The sequence below is a fragment of the Corylus avellana genome, chromosome 6 (assembly GCF_965113065.1).
Source record: "Corylus avellana chromosome 6, dhCorAvel1.hap1.2, whole genome shotgun sequence".
NCBI classification, from domain to species: Eukaryota; Viridiplantae; Streptophyta; class Magnoliopsida; order Fagales; family Betulaceae; genus Corylus; species Corylus avellana.
The window spans coordinates 28,821,592-28,843,123 of record NC_142495.1 but is presented as its reverse complement, the minus strand read 5'-3'; the positions used below and the strand labels follow the sequence as shown (position 1 = coordinate 28,843,123).

The 21,532-nt window shown below is 35.3% G+C and overlaps 2 protein-coding genes and 1 pseudogene across 4 annotated transcripts; all 3 read left to right on the top strand.

The window, feature by feature from the left end:
- Window positions 1-336: 336 nt before the first annotated feature.
- LOC132188375 (7-deoxyloganetic acid glucosyl transferase-like) lies at window positions 337-2,543 on the top strand. Its single transcript, XM_088517815.1, has 2 exons — window positions 337-919; window positions 1,598-2,543. Exons 1-2 carry the CDS (start codon window positions 371-373, stop codon window positions 2,510-2,512), a joined length of 1,464 nt encoding a protein of 487 aa, XP_088373941.1. The 5' UTR covers window positions 337-370; the 3' UTR covers window positions 2,513-2,543.
- A 3,535-nt stretch (window positions 2,544-6,078) lies between these two features.
- On the top strand, window positions 6,079-8,713 carry LOC132188113 (7-deoxyloganetic acid glucosyltransferase-like; annotated as a pseudogene). The gene is made up of 3 exons (XR_015912749.1): window positions 6,079-6,646; window positions 7,349-7,378; window positions 7,695-8,713. The product of XR_015912749.1 is annotated as a 7-deoxyloganetic acid glucosyltransferase-like (transcript).
- A 6,916-nt stretch (window positions 8,714-15,629) lies between these two features.
- Window positions 15,630-17,907, top strand: LOC132188465 (7-deoxyloganetic acid glucosyl transferase-like). Of its 2 annotated transcripts, none has more exons than XM_059602920.2 (2): window positions 15,630-16,160; window positions 16,856-17,907. In XM_059602920.2, the coding sequence occupies exons 1-2, from the start codon at window positions 15,644-15,646 to the stop codon at window positions 17,800-17,802; spliced, it is 1,464 nt and encodes a 487-aa protein (XP_059458903.2). In that variant the 5' UTR covers window positions 15,630-15,643; the 3' UTR covers window positions 17,803-17,907. The 2 variants fall into 2 exon arrangements, with proteins under 2 accessions (XP_059458903.2, XP_088373915.1); XM_088517789.1 differs by having other exon boundaries at window positions 15,630-16,194; window positions 16,827-17,907.
- The last annotated feature ends 3,625 nt before the right edge of the window (window positions 17,908-21,532 follow it).

The following is a 21,532-nucleotide window of genomic DNA, read 5'->3' as shown; positions in this document are numbered from 1 at the left end:
TTCACCATATGGTCCATATCTAATCATTCAGCGTAAGGTAGCGCAATAAATCAGCTTTTTTATTTTATAATTATTTTTTAATGTTGATATGATTATTTCAATTTTTTTTTTTTAAATAAAACACTAATCTAAAATTTTATTCAGTCTGTCAAAACATTACAATATTTTTTTTTTCAACTACTACGTATTCTATACAAACTTATATTATAGTACTCTTTATTTTACTTAAATATTATTTTTAATAGTTTTCTTTTCTTTCTGACTTTCTCCCTCTAACCGCAGGCTACCAACCCCCATCGCAGCAGTGTTTCCTCCCATACAATTAATTAAGGAGCCTTGTAGCGAGAAAGCAGACCTTTTAGATCTCAACATGGAGGAACGGCCAAAAGCTCCTCCGCATGTCCTAATCTTTCCCCTTCCAGCACAGGGACATGTCAACTCCATGCTCAAGCTAGCCGAGCTTCTTTCCCTTGTCGGCATCCATGTTACCTTCCTCAACACAGATCACAACCACGATCGCCTCCTCCGTTACACCAACGTCCTAGACCGTTTCGCACGTTTTCCTGGATTCCAATTCAAGACCATCCCTGACGGCCTTCCTGCCGACCACCCACGAACCGGCGACCACTTCATGGAGTTGTTTGATACCTTAAATTCTGTAACTATGCCTATATTTAGAAAGATGATGTTTTCGGGTCAGTTAAATTCAAATAGTAGTAGACTGCCCGTGAGTTGCATCATAGCGGATGGGATCTTTAGCTTTCCTATGGATGTCGGCGACGAACTTGGCATTCCCGTCATTCATTTCCGTACCATCAGTGCTTGCTCCTTCTGGGCTTACTTTCGTATCCTAGATATAATTGAGGCCGGCGAGCTTCCCATTAGAGGTATTTACTCTTTCCCACATTATCATTTTCCAGTATTCTCACATGGATGTCACTTATATGTACAAAAATGATTAGGGGCCATAGTAATTTTTGGACATAGCAAGAACGTTATCATCTTAAAAATATTAGCAAATTTAAGACAAATATTGTGAGCTTTTGTGGGTTGTACATTCGTTTAGTTTCTCAAGAACCAAACTTGGAGTGAAATATATAACAATACCACGATGTAGACTACAATGCCTGGGAGTATATGAGAAAGCTTCGAATGGATAAAGGTGTGAAGACGCCCCGGAAGATGGTGACACGATCCCAAACTTGTCCAGCAAAAGAGGCAGTCCCTAGAAATGCGATCAATTGCACCTTGACTGCGATTGAGCGCAGTTTCCCAATTTTGGACAAGGAAGTCCCTGGAACTACGACCGATACCCAATTTTCTGCGATCGAGCGCACAAGTCCCTAGTAGTGCGATCGATCACACTATATCTGCAAGACTGCAATCGAGCGCACTCGGGGCCTTCTATGTTATTTTTCCTCTGTTATTTGTTTTAAACCAACTTAGTTTACTTGTTTTATTAAGATTAGAGTTGTGGGAGCCCTAATTCCATTCTTTATTAGTATTAAGGGTCTTGGGGCTATAAATAAATGATTATAGCCTTTTGAAAAGACAGTTTATGTTATTTGATCAGTTTTTTTCAATAAGAATTATTCAGAGGAGTTTTCTTCATATTTTTCTCCGGTGCCGAGATCTACCCAGTTTCTGCCGAGTCAGCAACCTGGCAGACCCGAATCTCCAACTCGTTATGAACAAGACCAGACAATCCCCTAGAGCCAGTGCACTCATTCTCAACACTTTTGAAGAACTAGAAGGACCTGTACTCTCCCATATACGCACTCACTGTCCCCAAATCTACACCATTGGACCCGTCCATGCACTCCTCAAAGTCAAACTTGGATCCGAAACGACCATGTTGCACTCTCAGTCTTCCACCAGCCTCTTTGAAGTGGACAGAAGCTGCATGACGTGGCTCGGCGCTCAACCTTTCAAGTCTGTAATCTACGTCAGCTTCGGAAGCATTACTACAATGACAAAGGACGCGCTCATGGAGTTTTGGCATGGTTTGGTCAATAGCAAGAAGCGGTTCTTGTGGGCCATACGGCCCGACTTAGTGGACGGAAAAGGTGGCAACGGTCATACTCCGGCGGAGCTGGTGGAGGGGACGAAGGAGAGGGGGTACATGGTGGGTTGGGCCCCACAAGAGGAGGTTCTGGCCCACCCAGCCGTTGGTGGGTTTGTCACCCACAGTGGGTGGAACTCGACCTTGGAGAGTATAGTGGCTGGGGTGCCCATGATTTGCTTGCCTTACTTTGCGGGTCAGCAAGTGAATAGCAGGTTTGTGAGTGAGGTTTGGAAGCTTGGGATGGACATGAAGGATGTCTGTGTTAGAGTCATTGTGGAAAAGATGATGAATGATCTGATGGTTGAGAAGGAGAAGGAGTTTCTGAAATCAACGGTTGAGATGTCTAGGTTGGCAAGAGAAAGTGTGAGCGAAGGCGGGTCCTCTTACAGTAATTTGGACCGTCTGATCCAGGATATAAGGTTGATGAACGTGGGTGCAAAATGCTAATATCCCACAAATTAAAGTCAACAATCACTTGATTTCCTCTTTATGTTCATGCTTACTCTATATTTTATTTTATGAATATGGGATGTGTTTCTACTTATTAGTCTATATATTATCTTTTCTTGTAACTATGGAAATCACTTAATAGAGATATAATTCTCTGTGTTCTCTTCTTCTTCCCTTTACAAAACTTTCATCCCCTTTTTTATATTTTACATATTGCAGCCAACCAATGGTATTGGAACGCTGTTGAAAAAAAAAAAAAAAAAAAAAGCTTTGAGAGTGAATATAAGATCAGTCACTTGCTCAAAATTCTGGGAAAATTACAGTTTACCCCCCTAAAGTTGATAGCGTTTTTTAATTCAAACACTAAAGTTTCAATTTTTGCAATTCACTCCCCCAAAGTTCCAAATTTTTGCAATTTGACCAATTTTATCCAAAACTTCTCATATTGCCCAAAATTTTTATTTTTTATAAAAAAAATTTAAAAAAATTCGTGGTGGACGTAGCCACCCCTTTGATCATCTGGTCATTTTTGCACCCTCAAATTTGTTTTCGTTTTCATAAAAAAAAAAAAAAAAATCATGGGCAATATGAGAATTTTGTGATGATATTGGTCGAATTGAAAAAAATTGAAACTTTAGGAGGGTGAATTGCAAAAATTGAAACTTTGAAGGTGGAATTACAAATCACTGACAACTTTTGGGGGGGGGAGGGGGGTAAATTGTAATTTTCCCCAAAATTCTAAAAGCTGCCTAATTATTTGAATCAGCAACTAGAGATGAAAATTTAGAATGATGAAAAAATGGCCTAAATAGCGTATAATCAAAAGATATGGAAAGAGGGACAAAGAATGTGTGAGACCTAGCTAGAGCAGTTTACATACTCCTTAATTTCTAAAAAATTACAAATTACATCTTGTATATTGAGTAATATTAAAAAGAGGACTAAAATTTTTCTTGTGTGATTTTAAAATCACAATTGAATTCAACTTGTATATCATAAGAACTTTTTTTTTTTTGCATGAACTAAATTCAAGATATCTCCAAAGAAGCAAAAAAAAGCACAAAATAAATCAATCACAAAAGACACCAAAATTAATTAAGTAGTGATTCGACTGATGGAATACTCAAAATTTAAAATCTCAATAGAATCAAATTTCACCCTCACCCAACCAAAAAAAAAAAAAAAAGACGAAAAAGAAAAATAAAGAAAAATAAAGAAAGAAAAGTGCCTTTCAGCACAATAAAATGAAAAAACACTAGTGAGAGTGAGATGACACAAACACTCTTCGTTATTGTGCTATTGCCCAAAGGCTGAACAAATTCTCTAAATGTGCAGAGTCGGCCAAAACTTCTCGTAAATTGAGAAGTAAAATGACAAAACAAAACCTAGTGGATGGGCCGATGCTGACTTGACTTGACCAATCAAAACCATACACCAACAGTACTTTTTAAGGAGCATTGGCTGGCAATTTTAACACGACCTGATACGAAATTAGCGGGTTTTGGTTTATATTAAACGGGTTTGGGTCATAAACGGGTCGGCCCATTTATGACCCGTTTATGAGGGTCTGACGGGTCATGTCGCGGGTGACCCACCAGACCCCCCCTTTTTTTTTTAACCCTAGAACTAATAGTGAAAAGGTAGAAAAAAGCATAAAGTGAAAACAAGAACACTCGTCTTCCAGACTCTTCCTCCAACTTCAGATCTAAAAAAAAATCTCCATTCCTCCCTCTCGTTCCCACTCATCACCGGACTTCACGCCACGCCACCGCCCACGCCCACACCACGGCCATGCCACCGCCGCTCCTCCACTGCCGGTCTCTCTCTCTCTCCCCGCTCCTCACCTCCTCTACTGCCGCTCTCTCTCTTCCGCTGATGTCGCATTCAGTATGTATCTCTCTCTTCAATTTCTTGCTCTCTTAAGTCTCATGCTCTGATTTTGTGGGATTTGCTTGGCTTGGTAGATGATTGTTGTTTGCACATGATTTTGTGAAATTTGCTTGGTATGTAGTTGTTGTTAGAAGACTCTCTCTCACTGGTCACTCTCTTTTAGAAGACCTTTTTTTTTTTTTTTTTTTTTTTCAAACTCTCTCTCTCGAACCAGATGAAATATCTTGTTGTTCACCTCAATTCTCAACAAATAATTTTGCAGGTTTACGTCACTTGGTCTTATCTCAAGGTTCCTTTAATTCTTTCAATCCTTTGTCTTTGTGGCTTAAATGCATTGTTAATTTGTTAGTTTGTTAGATATATAGTTTTTATTCATCAATATATTTTTTGTTAAATTTTTGTGGCTTAAATACATTGTTAATTTGTTAATTTGTAGTCTTGCAAATTGCAAGTTTCAATGTTGCAGAGGGAGTGGGCGTGGAGTGTGAACTTAGTGGCCAAGTGTCCCAAGTGTGAAGTGTCAAGTGAGTGTGTGTTAGTGGCTTAGTGAATTAGAAAAAAAATTAAATTAAATAACGGCCTAGACTGCTTAGTTAATAATTATTAGTTGGTGTGGGTTGTATGGCTTAGTTGTTAAAGATTAAAACTATCATTTTAACTTAAAACTAATTTTTAAGATTTCATGGGATTAAAAATTGGATTATTTTTATTATTGTAGGCTGCTGCATTGTTTTGGCTTGTCTTAGAATCTCAATATTATTGTTGTTGGGAGCTTTAGGAAATTAGGAGAAACATTTCATACAATTTTTCTTGAACTATATAGATTGTGCTTAGTTTATATTGCTAATAATTTATGCTATCGTGTGTTTTGATGCCATAAGATTAAGATTTTGAATAAGTAATTACTGTATTTTGATGTAGAAAAATTATACAAGTTTTGTTTTTAGCTTTCATTGTTGTTTTTCTTGAACAAGCTTTAATGAGGGTGGATAACGAAGAAGAGGATGTTCTGACATTGGATAGTATCAATTCTTGTGAGATTCTAAGTTCATATGGAGTATGTTAAAATGAGCATATTTGTAGATCATTCAACTATTCAAGAGTGAACAACAGGTGGCAAAAAATGAAAACCCAATTTGTATTTGTAAATTTGTAAATTGTGATGTAGTTTTTTTTTTTTTTCTTTCTTTTTGGTTTTTTTGTTATTTGATTAGACAATTAAGCCTATTAACTTATAACTATTAACTGATTTGGTGTGGCTAGCCTGCTAGGAGTTCAATTTCAAGAGATAATTGCGAAAAATATTATTATTTAAAAAATATATATATATATATTTTTTAAGTTAAACGGGTAAACGGGTCGTGTCGACCCGGCAAGACCCGTTATTTTAAACAAGTCTTACGGGTCATGTCGGGTGACCGGTGAAATACCCGGGTTCGTGTCGTGTCGGGGAGTCCGACCCGTTTAATAAACAGTTCGTGTTTGGGTTTTAGTTAAACGGGTCGCGGGTACCCGCGGGTCATAAACGAGTTGACCCGCAGACCCGTTTTGCGAGACCTGCATTATGCATCATTCATTAAAAAATCAGACCAATTGCAAAAATAAAATAAATAAATAAATAAATCAGACAATACAATACAATACAATACAATACAATACAAACAAAAAAAAAAAAAAAAAAAAAAAAATCAGACCTCTTTGATCAGCTTCAACATGGAAGCTGAAGGGCCAAAAGCTTCTCCACATGTTCTGATATTTCCAGCTCCGGCACAAGAACATGTCAACTCCATGCTCAAGCTAGCCGAGCTTCTTGCCTTTGCCGCCTTGCCGGCGTCCATGTGACCTTCGTCAACAGCGAGTACAATCACGATCGCCTTGTCCGTTACACCAATATCCTAGCTCGTTTCGCATGCTTTCCTGGATTCCAATTCAAGACCATCCCTGACGGCCTCCCAGCCGAGCACCCACGATCCGGTTCCTCCGTCATGGATTTGTTCGATAGCTTAAATTCGGTCACCAAGCCACTCTTTAGAGAGATGCTTTTCTCGGGTCAGTTTAATTCAGTCGGTAGTAGGAGCTCCGTGAGTTGCATCATAGCGGATGGGATCTTGAGCTTTACCATTGACGTCGGCGACGAAATTGGCATTCCCGTCCTTCATTTCCGTACCATCAGTGCTTGCTGCTTCTGGGCTTACTTTTCTATTCCATATGTATTTGAGGCGGGTGAACTTCCCATTCAAGGTACTTTCGAATTTCTGGCATCTTCCATTGCTCAGTACTCTTTTCCTTTCTACCAAACCTAAATTTGATACCTACTACCAATTGAAAAAAGAGAAAAAGACACAGTGCCCTAAATGGAAATTCATCATTGAGAAAGATCATAATAGTTTTTGTTTTTGCTTGGAAGTATTGTAATTCCGATTCATCATTTTCAGTATTCTCATGCACATGGACGGCCAGAATTCTACGTTGGTGGTTGGGGGTGTTTTTGGCAATTTTTCATATGGTAGTCCCAACACAACACTAATTGACTTTTTTATTCCCTAAATTTGTACAACTTGTCTGCTTTTATGTTAAAAAAATATGATAACAATTTTTTGAAAATAGCTAGAATCTTATCGTATTGAAAATATTAGCCAATTTAAGACAATTATTGCGAACTTAATTTTGTGGGTATGTTGAACATTCGTTTAGGAGAAAGTGTTGCACAACCCAAATTTTCTTTTTAAAAATAGGTTTACAAATAATGTATCATCATTTCATGAGATTTTAAAAAATGTGTTACCAACTAATAGAATTGTGACACATCATTTGAGAATCAATTTTTAGAACAAAAATTTTAAATGTTTAACATTTCTTTTTGTATAGTTGCTCAGCAACCAAACATTGAAACATGGAGTGAAATCTAAGTGGGTCTATTTATATATATGTTAATCATTCTAGGAAATGAAGATATGGATCGCGTTATAAGTGGTGTACCGGATTGGTCTTGGGTCTAACTCAACTCAAAAGCTAGCTCAAGAGTTGAGGTTTCCCCTCAACTTATAAATGACCAATCTCCTTAATACCCAAGCAATGTGGGACTTCCAACATGCCCCGCCCCCTCACGTGTAGGGGGAAGACATCCAAGCCAACACGTGCGACAATGGGTGACGGTGGGCCACAGCCAATTGGATTAGGCTCTGATACCATGTTAAAAATGGGGCTTGGGCCTAACTCAACCCAAAAGCTAGCTCAAAAGTTAAGGTTTTTCCTCAACTTATAAATGACTCATCCCCTTAATACACAGACAATGTGGGACTTCCAACAGAAACTTTTCTCCGGTGTCGAGATCTACCCAGTTTTTGCCGAGTCAGCAACCCGGCAGAGCCGAGTTATCTCCAACTCTTCGTGGAGGAGACCAGACAATCCCCTAGAGCACGTGCACTCATTCTCAACACGTTCGAAGAACTAGAAGGACCTATGCTCTCCCATATACGCACTCACTGTCCCCAAATCTATACCATTGGACCCCTCCATGCACTCCTCAAACTCAAACTTGGATCCGAAACGACCGCGTTGCACTCTCAGTCTTCCAACAGCCTCTTCGAAGTGGACAGAAGCTGCATGACGTGGCTTGACGCTCAACCTTTGAAGTCTGTAATCTACGCGAGCTTTGGAAGCATTACTACAATGACAAAGGACGTGCTTCTGGAGTTTTGGCACGGTTTGGTCAATAGCAAGAAGCGGTTCTTGTGGGTCATACGGCCAGGCTTAGTGTACGGAAATGATGCCGATCGTCAGACTCCGGCGGAGCTGGTGGAGGGGACAAAAGAGAGGGGGTACATGGTGGGTTGGGCCCCACAAGAGGAGGTCCTGGCCCACCCGGCCATTGGTGGGTTTCTGACTCACAGTGGTTGGAACTTAACCATAGAGAGCATAGCGGCTGGGATACCCATGATTTGCTGGCCTTATTTAGCCGATCAGCAAGTGAATAGTCGGTTTGTGATTGAGGTTTGGAAGCTTGGGATGGACATGAAGGATGTCTGTGATAGGGTTATCGTGGAAAAGATGGTGAATAATCTGATGGTTGAGCAGAGGGAGGAGTTTCTGAAATCATCGGTGGAGATGTCTAGGTTGGCAAGTGAAAGTGTGAGCGAAGGTGGGTCCTCTTACAGTAATTTGGACCGTTTGATCCAGGATATAAGAATATTGATGAACGTGGGTGCAAAATGCTAATTTTTCTTTTGTTGATTTGTTCTGAACATGGAAGATATGGATCTTTAGACCTAATTTATAATATTAATAAATTTGTAATTTATAATTTTCTATAAACTCAAATTTTGGGGTTAATTGATGATTGAATAATAGTAGAAGTCTGAATTCGAGTTCCAAGAGGTAGCTCAATTAGTTGAGATCATGTCTTATAAAGCAGAGATCACTAGTTCGAACCCTCCTCCGCGAATATGTCAAAAAAAAAAACAAAAAAAAAGTCTGAATTCAAAATAGTTTTACAATTTATCTTTAATTTTACTTAAATATTTTAAGTGGTAGACTTTACTTATTAATCGGTAGTTTAAATTCACATGTAAAAAGTATACAATTATAATTAAATGAATAAATTTATTGTTTTTTATAAATTTAAATTCTTAGGATACTCGGTAATTTACCCACCTCCATATATATATATATACATATTTTCTCGTGCAGGCAATTGACAAACGTATTATTAAAAATAAGAAAAGTTTTGACAAAAAAAAAAAAAACATATGAGAGGAAAAATGGGAAAAAGAAAATATGCAGAGAATAAGTAGAAAAAGATTTGGAAAAAAAAAAAAAAAAAGGTGAGAAATAATGAAAAATAAAATAACTCCCTTGAAAAGTGCTGCTACATTTAGCTTTTTTTTATAGCTCTTCCAATCAAATAACTATTTTATATTTTTTTCTTTTTGTTAATTCAATGTAGGAGTTTTTTTAAACATTTAAAGAGCTATTTTAAATAAAAGTAACATTTGGCTCTTCCACTGAAAATGCTCTTAGGATTCTCCGTAATTTTCCAACATCCATATATACATATTTTATCGTGCAGGCAATTGAGAAGCGTAGTTAGGCGCATTGATATGGCTCAATTTTTTCGGCAAGCATACATGATTGTTTGTATTTTTCATTAATTAGAATATGTGACCGAAGTAATGTTTGAAATGACAATTCATAATTAATAAAAAAATTAAATAAAAAAATATAACGAATATAACTTTAATCGTTTCATCTATTATCAAATGTCACGTTAATTTGTTTGGAGATTATAAAATCTATAGTAGTTCGATTATTATCCTTTTTAACATATTGATAGAGATCTGAAAAATGCTCGACCAATATGACACATTAATGTATTAGGAGGGTCCCGATTAGGGGTGTGCAGATTAATCGGTAAAATTATTTTTTATCGGTTAATCAATTACCTGATAAGAAATTTTTGTACTCGGTATAATTATTATTTTATTGGTTAACCGATAAGAATTTTTTTTTTTTTAGTTGAACATATGTATAGTGGACTCTTATTGTGTTAAATAATTGGCCCATTTTTTTATTAAAAAAAAAAAAAGTCCAATAAGCTATTTTAGTCCAAAAAAAATAATTTTGGCCCCAAAACAATCAATTTTTAGCCCAATTTTTTTTTTAAAAAAAACTCACTGTTAACTGAACTATTATTAACTGATTAACTATTTTAACCAAAATTTTCGGAATGATTTCTTATCGAAATGTTATCGGTTAATTAACTAACTGAATTAACTCATAATTTTAGTTAATTATCAAAAATAGGTTTATCAATATCGTTATAATTATAATCGATACTCACCCCTAATCTCCGTCATCAATGACTGTTGAGTAATTCTAGAAAGCTTACTTATGTCGTACTAAGAATAATGTGGCTATTAAACTCACCCTTTAATCAAAATTCAATAATGATCAATCACAAGCTTAACGGTGATTTTAATAGTCACATCATTCTTGGTAAGACACAAGTAGGCCTTCTAGAATTATTCATAACTGGTCCCTTTAAACATTATAGCGAGAAACCACGAGTAATTTTTTGTGTCCTACTTGTGTCATACAAAAAATAATGTGACTATTAAAATCATCATTAGGCTTGTGATTGATCATTATTAAATTTTGATCAAAGAGTAATTTTAATAGCTGTATCATTCTTACTAAGACACAAATAAACCTTTTAGAATTACCCGAGAAACCATCTATCAAAGTTGTGGCACTGGGTGAAACCAACCATTAATTAAAGTTGGAAGTTCCATTTGTTGCAATTTATTTGGGGGGTCCCGACCATCAATGACTGGTCCCTCTATGGCTTTATGAATGATGGCTAACCTGACGCATAAAGACTCGTTCGTTGGATACTTGGATGTTTTAATTCACCCAGACAATACACTTACAATTTTCCTGTATTTTATTTTTTATTTTTTTGTAACAAACAATTTTCCTGTCTGAGTTGTAGGGATTTTCTGCAATTATAGAAGAGCCTTTATAATTATAGGTCTACCTATTCAAATAAGTGCTCACATGCTTGGTAGATAAATGTTGCAGATCATATAATTGTAGAAGTTATTTATCCCATGTGATACACGTACAAATTTAGGGTTTAAATTCTTGAAAATGATTCGAAAATGATTCAGCTATCCCCTCTAACCTATTTGGAGCTATCCAACGACTTACTATAGTTTTTTTCTTTTATATATATATATATATATATATATATATATATATATATATATATAATTTTCTTTTTATATTTTTTTAACATGGGTATATGTTGTAATATTATTATTGCTGTGGCATTCCGTGAGTTTTGGATCAAAATTTTACTAAAATTCAGCTACTATATTTTTATTCTACATTTATCTTATGAAGTAATCCTAATTAAACTGAATTTTTTTTTTTTTTTAACAATGACAGCATGTCCAGCAGCATTATGTATTTTACCTAGTAAAAAAGTACAATTCTTTACTTTAGCTATTGTTTTTTCACTACACACTCCAATAGATTCTCTATTTCATTATCTATTTGCTTAAAAATAGTATTTCTCATTTTTTTTATTATATTATTGCCAACACTTAATTAAAGGGAAAAAAACAAACACATATATAGAAATCATTCATAAAAACAAAAATAAATACATATGAGGAACATTCATCTCACATGCAAGTACAAATTCTTAAAATTAATAACATAAATAAATTTTTTCATCCAACTGCAATTGATTTGTTTTCATTTTTGTTTCTATGCAATAATTTTTTGTTCGCATTAAATTTTTTCATCCAATTGCAATTGATTTGTTTTCATATGTGTGTTTCCATGAAATAAATTTTTTCTACATTCAATTTTTTATCCAACTATGTGAAGAAATTTTGTGAGCGAGATAGATACATTTTGTCTGAAGAAATTTTGTGTTTGAGAGAGAGACGTATTAGATGTGAAGAGGTGTTTAGAATAAATAAAATATGTTTGGTGAAAAGAGGTGAAATAAAGAAATAATAAACAAAATAAAAATAAAAAATATTTTATTCATTTAAGGCGCTATAGTGAATAGCTCCAAATTGCTATTTACTATAGTTTGTCATTAGTTAGAATAGCTACATTGCTAACAGAGTAGCTTGCCATTAGTTAAAATAGCTACATTGTTACAATGAATAGCTAGCAATTTGGAGCTATTTACTGTAGCAATGTAGCTATTACAACTAATGGCAAGCTATTTTGTTGGAGGTTAAAAAAGAACAATAATAGCTAAATATAGTTAATATTGATCTTTTAGGTAAGCTGCTAGAAATGCTTTAAGGATTGATTGAAACTATCACCTCGTCAACATTGTGAGATATTTATGCGATAAAAATATAATACTCAAATTTTAAATTGAAGTTTGAGGTGAGGAGTTATTAATTTGTCATTTATGCTAATTAATACATGGAGTTTAAGTCGCTTTTTAAACCCTATAATATGAAGCTTATCGTACAATTTAGATTGGTTTTACTTCTTTCATGGTGACGGAAGCAACTACTTCTTTCATGAAGTAAAACAAAAGAGACAAAACCGCAACACATAGCAGCCTAGGGTTGTAAACGAGCCGAGCTTGAGCGAGCCAGGGCTGTCCAAGCTCGGCTCATTTAAAAATTTCACAAGCTCGAGCTCGAGCCGAGCTCATGCCGAGCTCCAAAATTTAAGCTTGGCTCGGCTCACTAAGGAAAATTCCTTGTGCGAGCCGAGTCGAGCCGAGTTGGCTCAACTAATACAAACTTTTTTAAAAAATAAATAAATAAATAACTTAAATGACTCATCTTCCCAATGAGACAAATTATATTAGTACAAACGTTTTACTTCCCAACCAACAAATTGAGGGCAACTTCGATAAAAAAACCGTTTATTATATATACAAATTATCTAACATTTTTTTTTTTTTTTTTTATATTGACCAATTAGCTCTCTATATATATAACTAAACCAATCAACTAATTAGTTAACTTAGCTTAATACACACAATACACTAGTTAACTATAAATAGTTATAAATTATATGACTACATTATTAATATTTTAACTATATATATTTAGTATTTATGCTACATACTATATAAGCATAAATACTATTTATAATATATAAACTATTTAATAAGTTATATATATATATATATATATATATATATATATATATATATATATATATATACGAGTCGCGCTAATAAGCGAGTCGAGCCCCTATACGAGTATGTTCACGAACTTTAAACGAGTGAGCCGGGTTTTATACGAGTATGTATTGTTTAATAATCGAGTCGGGCACGAGCCGAACTTTATCGAGCCGATCCTGAGCGAGCTCACGGGTGGCTTTGTTCGTTTACAGCACTATAGCAGCCAATAAAGTAACATAAATGGGCCCACGTAAGACTTGATAAGAACAAGTCACTTCCCAACAAATATGATGTTGTTTTAAAATTATAATTGAATATTTTATCTCAATAAAATAGAAAATAAATCAATCATATAAGATATTAAGATGAAGTGGTTCGACAGATGAAAAATACAAAAGAATAAGAAGAAAACTATTCAAAACTCAAAATTTCAATATATTCAAATTAAATAAAAATATATATAATTTTAATAATTTCATCGATTATAAAATGTCATGTTAATTTGTTTGAAAATTATAAAAGTAATTGTAGATTCAGTTATTTTCCTTTTTGACATATTTATCGAGATCTGAAAAACGCTTGACCAGTATGGCACAGTGACTGGTCCCTTCAAACTTTCTAGCGAGAATAAAACCACCAATCTGTACATCGAACAAAGTTGTGGGTGGCACTGCGTGAAACCAACCATTAAAGCTGGAACTTGAAAGTTTCCATTTGTAGCAACTTATTTGGAGGGTTCCAACCATCAATGAGGGTTTGGCTTCTATACGGTAATTGAAACTGCTGCTTCTGGTAGTATGGAAGCCAAATCCCTTTTATTTTGAATGAATTATTTTGATTAAAGTAGAGTTCGAGATACCAATCAATTTTATTAATAAAGGTAATACAAAATTTCACTTTGTTCTCTTAAACTTTCATCCGATTTTACAAACCCCTCCTGAACTTTCAAATTTTTCACTTTGGATTCCTGAACTTTGAATTGCTCTCAATTATGACCCTTCTGTCAATTTTAGAATTTAAAATTACAAAAAAAGACCAAAATATCCCTGATTTTCATTTTTAAAAAATAAAAACGTTTTGGAAGTTTTTAATATTATACAAAAGTCAGGGGTATAAACGTCATGTAATGTTTAAAATCTGACAGAGGGGTCCTCATTGAGAGAAATTTAAAGTTCAAGAGTCCAAAGTGAGAGATTTAGAAGTTTATGAAAAGTTTGTAAAATCGGGTGAAAGTTCAGGGAGCCAAAGTGAAGTTTCCCTAAAAATAATTATGATTAGAAGGAAGATATGTAATTAATCAAGCTCTCTTGGGCTTGATGTGAAGAACCCCCTTGCCTCAGAGAATGATCCACCTTTTCCATCAAATGCATAATCCTCTGTCTCATCTCCTCTCCTTCAGTCTCCACCATTAGCTTTCTAATTGCCTTATATCTCTCCTCTCCATCCTATTCTCCAAATGCACCCCAATTTTCCAAACATGGCTCACGTATGTTGCATTCACCTTTTGGTCCCCGAAACAAGGTGAACAAATCATGGGAAACCCTTCGCATATAATCTCCAATGTCGAATCAAGTGCAACCCAGCTCGCGAAATCCCCTGACATTGGGTGCATGTTGAGGACCTTGATGGCGTTTGAGTCATGGGGGTTGAGACTTGAGGGGCTCATGGACCAGACCCACCATGCCCCGAGTAGTATTGGATTCCCACTATGTTGGCGATCATAAAGCCAACCATGTAGGTCTCAGCGGGAGATTGGGGTTGTGAGCCTTGGGGGAGTGAAAGTTCGTTTGGGCCGGTGGGGGGGCGTAGTTGGGGTTATGCTATCGTTTTGAATGCAAATAAATCGGTTGGGTGCGGAAGCTCTGTTTTTTTATAATGCACTAACTAATCGTTTTAATGAAGGAGCCTTGTATAGCGAGAAAGCAGACCATTTAGACCTCAACATGGAGGAAGTCCGAAAAGCTCCTCCGCATGTCCTAATCATTCCCCTTCCAGCACAGGGACATGTCAACTCCATGCTCCTCCGCATGTCCTAATCTTTCCCAAAAGCAGACCATTTTGCATTTTTAGTTTTAGGTGTAATTTTAATGTAATTTTTAAAAACTCAGCGGGCGGGCTTGGCTATAATAGTTAGTATGGAATGGCCTATTTATTGTATTACATGATTCCATTCCATTCAATTATTGTATTTCATTTCTTTTAGGGCCTCATTCAACTATAAATAGGTCATTCCATAGTTTACTCCCCAAGCTTGGGAATGCAAAGGCTGCTTGGGAGTTTTTAGCAAAACAATACAATAATTACAAAATAATACAATAATTACAAAATAAATTAACTTGCAAGAAAACAATCTCTATAAGGAAATTAACTTGGCAACCAAGCCAAGAGTAGGGACCAAGTAACTTGGCAACCAAGGCAGAGCAGGGACCAAGCAAATATTCATAATATTCTAACACTGACTTTCTCCCTCTAACAGCAGGCTACCAACCCCCATCGCAGCAGTGTTTCCTGCCATACAATTAGTTAAGGAGCCTAGTAGCGAGAAAGCAGACCTTTTAGATCTCAACATGGAGGAACGGCAAAAAGCTCCTCCGCATGTCCTAATCTTTCCCCTTCCAGCACAGGGACATGTCAACTCCATGCTCAAGCTAGCCGAGCTTCTTTCCCTTGCCGGCATCCATGTTACCTTCCTCAACACAGATCACAACCACGATCGCCTACTCCGTTACACCAACGTCCTAGACCGTTTCGCACGTTTTCCTGGATTCCAATTCAAGACCATCCCTGATGGACTTCCTGCCGATCACCCACGAACCGGCGACCACTTCATGGAGTTGTTTGATACCTTAAATTCTGTAACTATGCCTATATTTAGAAAGATGCTGTTTTCGGGTCAATTAAATTCAAATAGTAGTAGACTGCCAGTGAGTTGCATCATAGCGGATGGGATCTTAAGCTTTCCTATTGATGTCGGCGACGAACTTGGCATTCCCGTCATTCATTTCCGTACCATCAGTGCTTGCTGCTTCTGGGCTTACTTTTCTATTCCATTTGTAATTGAGGCGGGTGAGCTTCCCATTCAAGGTACTTTCGAATTTCTGGCATCCTCCATTGCTCAGTACTTTTTTGCTTTCTACCAAACCTAAATTTGATACCTACTACCAATTGAAAAAAGCGAAAAAGATACAGTGCCCTAAATGGAAATTCATCATTGAGAAATTCATCATCTTCCGTTGTTTTTCCATCATTTTCAGTATTCACATGCACATGTCATGGACGGCCAGAAATATTCTACGGTGGTGGTTGGGGTGTTTTTGGCAATTTTTTATATGGTAGTCCCAACACAACACTAATTGACTTTTTTATTCCCTAAATTTGTGCAACTTGTCTGCTTTTATGTTACAAAAAAAAAAATATGATAACAATTTTTTGAACATAGCAAGAATCTTATCATATTGAAAATATTAGCCAATTTAAGACAATTATTGGGTGCTTAATTTTGTGGGTATGTTGAACATTCGATTCGGTTAGGCCAGGAGAAGTGTGTACAACCCAATTTTTCTTTCTAAAAGTAGGTTTATAAATAATATATCACTATTTTATGAGAATTTGAAAAATGTGTTACCAACTAATAGAATTGTGACACATTATTTGAGAACCAATTTTTAGAACAAAAATTTAGAATGTGTAACTTTTCTTTTCGTATAGTTGCTAAGCAACCAAACATTGAAACATGGAGTGAAATCTAAGTGGGTCTATATATATATATATCACTCTAGGAAATGAAGATATGGATCGCGTTATAAGCAGTGTACCGGGCATGGAAACTTTTCTCCGGTGCCGAGATCTACCTAGTTTATGCCGAGTCAGCAACCCGGCAGAGCCGAATTATCTCCAACTCTTTGTGGAGGAGACCAGACAATCCCCTAGAGCACGTGCACTCATTCTCAACACGTTTGAAGAACTAGAAGGACCTATGCTCTCCCATATACGCACTCACTGTCCCCAAATCTATACCATTGGACCCCTCCATGCACTCCTCAAACTCAAACTTGGATCCAAAACGACCGCGTTGCACTCTCAGTCTTCCAACAGCCTCTTCCAAGTGGACAGAAGCTGCATGACGTGGCTTGACGCTCAACCTTTGAAGTCTGTAATCTACGTGAGCTTTGGAAGCATTACTACAATGACAAAGGACGTGCTTATGGAGTGTTGGCACGGTTTGGTCAATAGCAAGAAGCGATTCTTGTGGGTCATACGGCCAGGCTTAGTGGACGGAAATGATGCCGATCATCAGACTCCGGCAGAGCTGGTGGAGGGGACAAAGGAGAGGGGGTACATGGTGGGTTGGGCCCCACAAGAGGAGGTCTTGGCCCACCCGGCCATTGGTGGGTTTCTGACTCACAGTGGTTGGAACTCAACCATAGAGAGCATAGCGGCTGGGATACCCATGATTTGCTGGCCTTATTTAGCCGATCAGCAAGTGAATAGTCGGTTTGTGAGTAAGGTTTGGAAGCTTGGGATGGACATGAAGGATGTCTGTGATAGGGTTATCGTGGAAAAGATGGTGAATGATCTGATGGTTGAGAAGAGGGAGGAGTTTCTGAAATCATCGGTGGAGATGTCTAGGTTGGCAAGAGAAAGTGTGAGCGAAGGTGGGTCCTCTTACAGTAATTTGGACCGTTTGATCGACGATATAAGATTGATGAACATGGGTGCAAAATGATGATTTTTCTTTTGTTGATTTGTTCTGAAAACGGAAGATATCGATCTTTAGACCTTATGTTATAATATTAATAAATTTGTAATTTATAATTTTCTATAAACTCAACTTTTGGGGTTAATTGATGATTTAATAATAGTAGAAGTCTGAATTCGAGTCCCAAGAGGTAGCTCAATTAGCTGGAACCATGTCTCATAAAGTGGAAGTCACTAGTTTGAATCCTCTTCTCTCTCTTATGCGGACATGTTAAAAAAAAAAAAAAAGTCTGAATTCAAAATAGATTTACAATTTATCTTTATTTTTACTTAAATATTTTAAGTGGTAGACTTTACGTACTTATTAAGCGATAGTTTAAATTCACATGTAAAAAGTATACAATTATAATTAAATGAATAAATTTAGTGTTTTTTATAAATTTAAATTCTTAGGATACTCGGTAATTTACCCACATCCATATATACATATTTTCTCGCGCAGGCAATTGACAAGCATAGTTAGGTGCATTGATATGGCTTCAATTTTTTCGGCAGTGGTTTTTTCCTTTAGCTTAAAGTTTGGCAAGCATACATGATTGTTTGTATTTTTTATTAATTAGAATATGTGACCAAAGTAATGTTTGAAATGACAATTCATAATTAATAAAAATAATTAAATAAAAAATATAACTTGTCACGAATATAATTTTAATCGTTTCATCTATTATCAAATGTCACGTTAATTTGTTTGGAGATTATGAAATCTATAGTAGTTCGATTATTATCCTTTTTAACATATTGATCGAGATCTGAAAAATGCTCGTCCAATATGACACATTAATGTATTAGGAGGGTCCCGATTAGGGGTGTGCAGATTAATCGGTATAATTATTTTTTTACCGGTTAATCGATTAACTGATAAGAAATTTTTTTATTCGGTATAATTATTATTTTATCGGTTAACGGATAAGAATTTCTTTTTTTTGTAGAACATATGTATGGTGAACTCTTATTGTATTCAATAATTGGCCCATTTTTTTATTAAAAGAAAAAATTGTTCAATAAGCTATTTTAGCCCAAAACATTCAATTTTTAGCCCAATGAAAAAAAACTCACAGTTAATTGAACCGTTATTAACCGATTAACTATTTTAACCGAAATTTTCGGAATGATTTCTTATTGAAATGTTATTGGTTAATTAACTAACCGAATGAACTCATAATTTTAGTTAATTATCAAAAATAGGTTTATCAGTACCATTATAATTATAATCGATACCCACCCCTAATTCCCGTCATTAATGATGGGTGAGCAATTCTAGAAGGCTTACTTGTGTCTTACTAAGAATGATGTGGCTATTAAACTCACCCTTTAATCAAAATTCAATAATAATCAATCACAAACTCAATGGTAATTTTAATAGCCACAAGTAGGCCTTCTAGAATTACTCATAACTAATCCCTTTAAACTTTATAGCGAGAAACCACGAGTAATTTTTTGTGTCCTACTTGTGTCATACTAAGAATAATGTGATTATTAAAATTATTATTAGACTTGTGATTGATCATTATTAAATTTTGATTAAAGAGTAATTTTAATAGTTACATCATTCTTAATAAAACATAAATAAACCTTTTAGAATTACTCGAAAAACCAAGCATCTGTACATCAAACAAAGTTGTGGCACTGCGTGAAACCAATCATTAAAGATTGGAAGTTCCATTTGTTGCAATTTTTTTGGGGGGTCCCGACCATCAATGACTGGTCCCTCTATGGCTTTATGAATGATGGCTAACCTGACGCATAAAGACTGGTTCGTTGGATATGTACTTGGATGTTTTAATTCACCCAGACAATACACTTACAATTTTCCTCTTTTTTTTTTTTAACAAACAATTTTCCTGTCTGACTTGTAGGGATCTTCTGCAATTATAGAAGAGCCTTTATAGGTCCACCTATTCAAATAAGTGCTCACATGCTTAGTAGATAAATGTTGCCAACCATATAGTACTAGAAGGGGTAATGAAGTACTGCACGATGAGCGTGCATTTTTTTAAAAAAAAAAATTAAAAAAAAAATTTACTCCCGGCATGCATCAGTGTTGATGCACGCCGGGCGTGCAGTATATCACTACCTTGTAGAAGATATTTATCCCCTGTGATACACGTACAAATTCTTGAAAATGATTCAACTACCCTTCTAACCTATTTGGAGCTATCCAACGACTTACTATATTTTTTTTCTTTATATATATATTCTTGAAAATGATTTAGCTACCCCTCTAACCTATTTGGAGCCGCCCAACGACTTACTATATTTTTTTTCTTTATATATATATATATATATATATAATATTTTTTAGCATGGGTATATGTTGTATTACTATTATTGCCATGTGCCATTCCGTGGGTTTTGGATCAAAATTTTACTAAAATTTAAATACAATATTTTTATTCCACAATTATCTTACAAGGCAAACCTAATTAAACTGGATTTTTTTTTTTTTTTTTAAAACAATGACAGCATGTCCAGCAATATTAGGTATTTTACCTAGTGAAAAAGTACAATTATTTACTTTAGCTATTTTTTTTTATTACATACTCTAACAGATTCTCTATTTAATTCTCTATTTGCTTTAAAATATTATTTTTCATTCTTTTTTATTATATTATTGCCAACACTTAATTAAAGGGAAAAACAAACACATATATAAAAATCATTCGTAAAAACAAAAATAAACACATATGAAGAACATTCATCTCACATGCATGTACTAATTCTTAAAATTAATAACATAAATAATTTTTTTTCATTCAACTATAATTGATTTGTTTCCATCTGTATATTTCTATGCAATAATTTTTTGTTTGCGTTAAATTTTTTTATCGAACTGCAATTGATTTGTTTTTATCTGTGTTTCCATGAAATAAATTTTTTTTGCATTCAATTTTTTCATCCAATTGTGTGAAGAAATTTTGTGAGCGAGAGAGATAAATTTTGTGTGAAGAAATTTTGTGTTTGAGAAAAAGACGTATCAGATCTGAAGAGGTGTTTAGAAGAAATAAAAGATATTGGATGAAAAGAGGTAAAATAAAGAAATAATAAACAAAATAAAAATAAATAATATTTTATTCATTTAGTGTGCTACAATGAATAACTCCAAATTGCTATTCATTGTAGAAATGTAATTATTCTAACTAATGTAATTGCTATTCATTGTTTGCGTTTTAATGAAGGAGCCTTGTATAGCGAGAAAGCAGACCATTTAGATCTCACAACATGGAGGAAGTCCGAAAAGCTCCTCCGCATGTCCTAATCATTCCCCTTCCAGCACAGGGACATGTCAACTCCATGCTCCTCCGCATGTCCTAATCTTTCCCAAAAGCAGACCATTTTGCATTTTTAGTTTTAGGTGTAATTTTAAAGTAATTTTTTAAAACTCAGCGGGCGGGCTTGGCTATAATAGTTAGTGATATTAGTTTGCTTTAGGCCCATTTCAATTGTAAGAGTTGTCGCTTTGTTTGCTAGCTTAGGGGCTATGTGTATGTAAGGCTCATGTGGACATGAGTATGGTTCTGGAGATATTTGATTAGAGAAAAGTTTATTTTGTAAATTGGAGATGAGTCCTTCGAAATGCTCTAAGGGCTTGTGTGAAATTGTATTTGAGAGTCTTCAAAGTGTTCTTAACAATTTGAAGAAAAAATGACTCGTTTGGTAAAAAAATTAAAAACGCTTTTAAGGGTTCAGAAAGTTTAAAA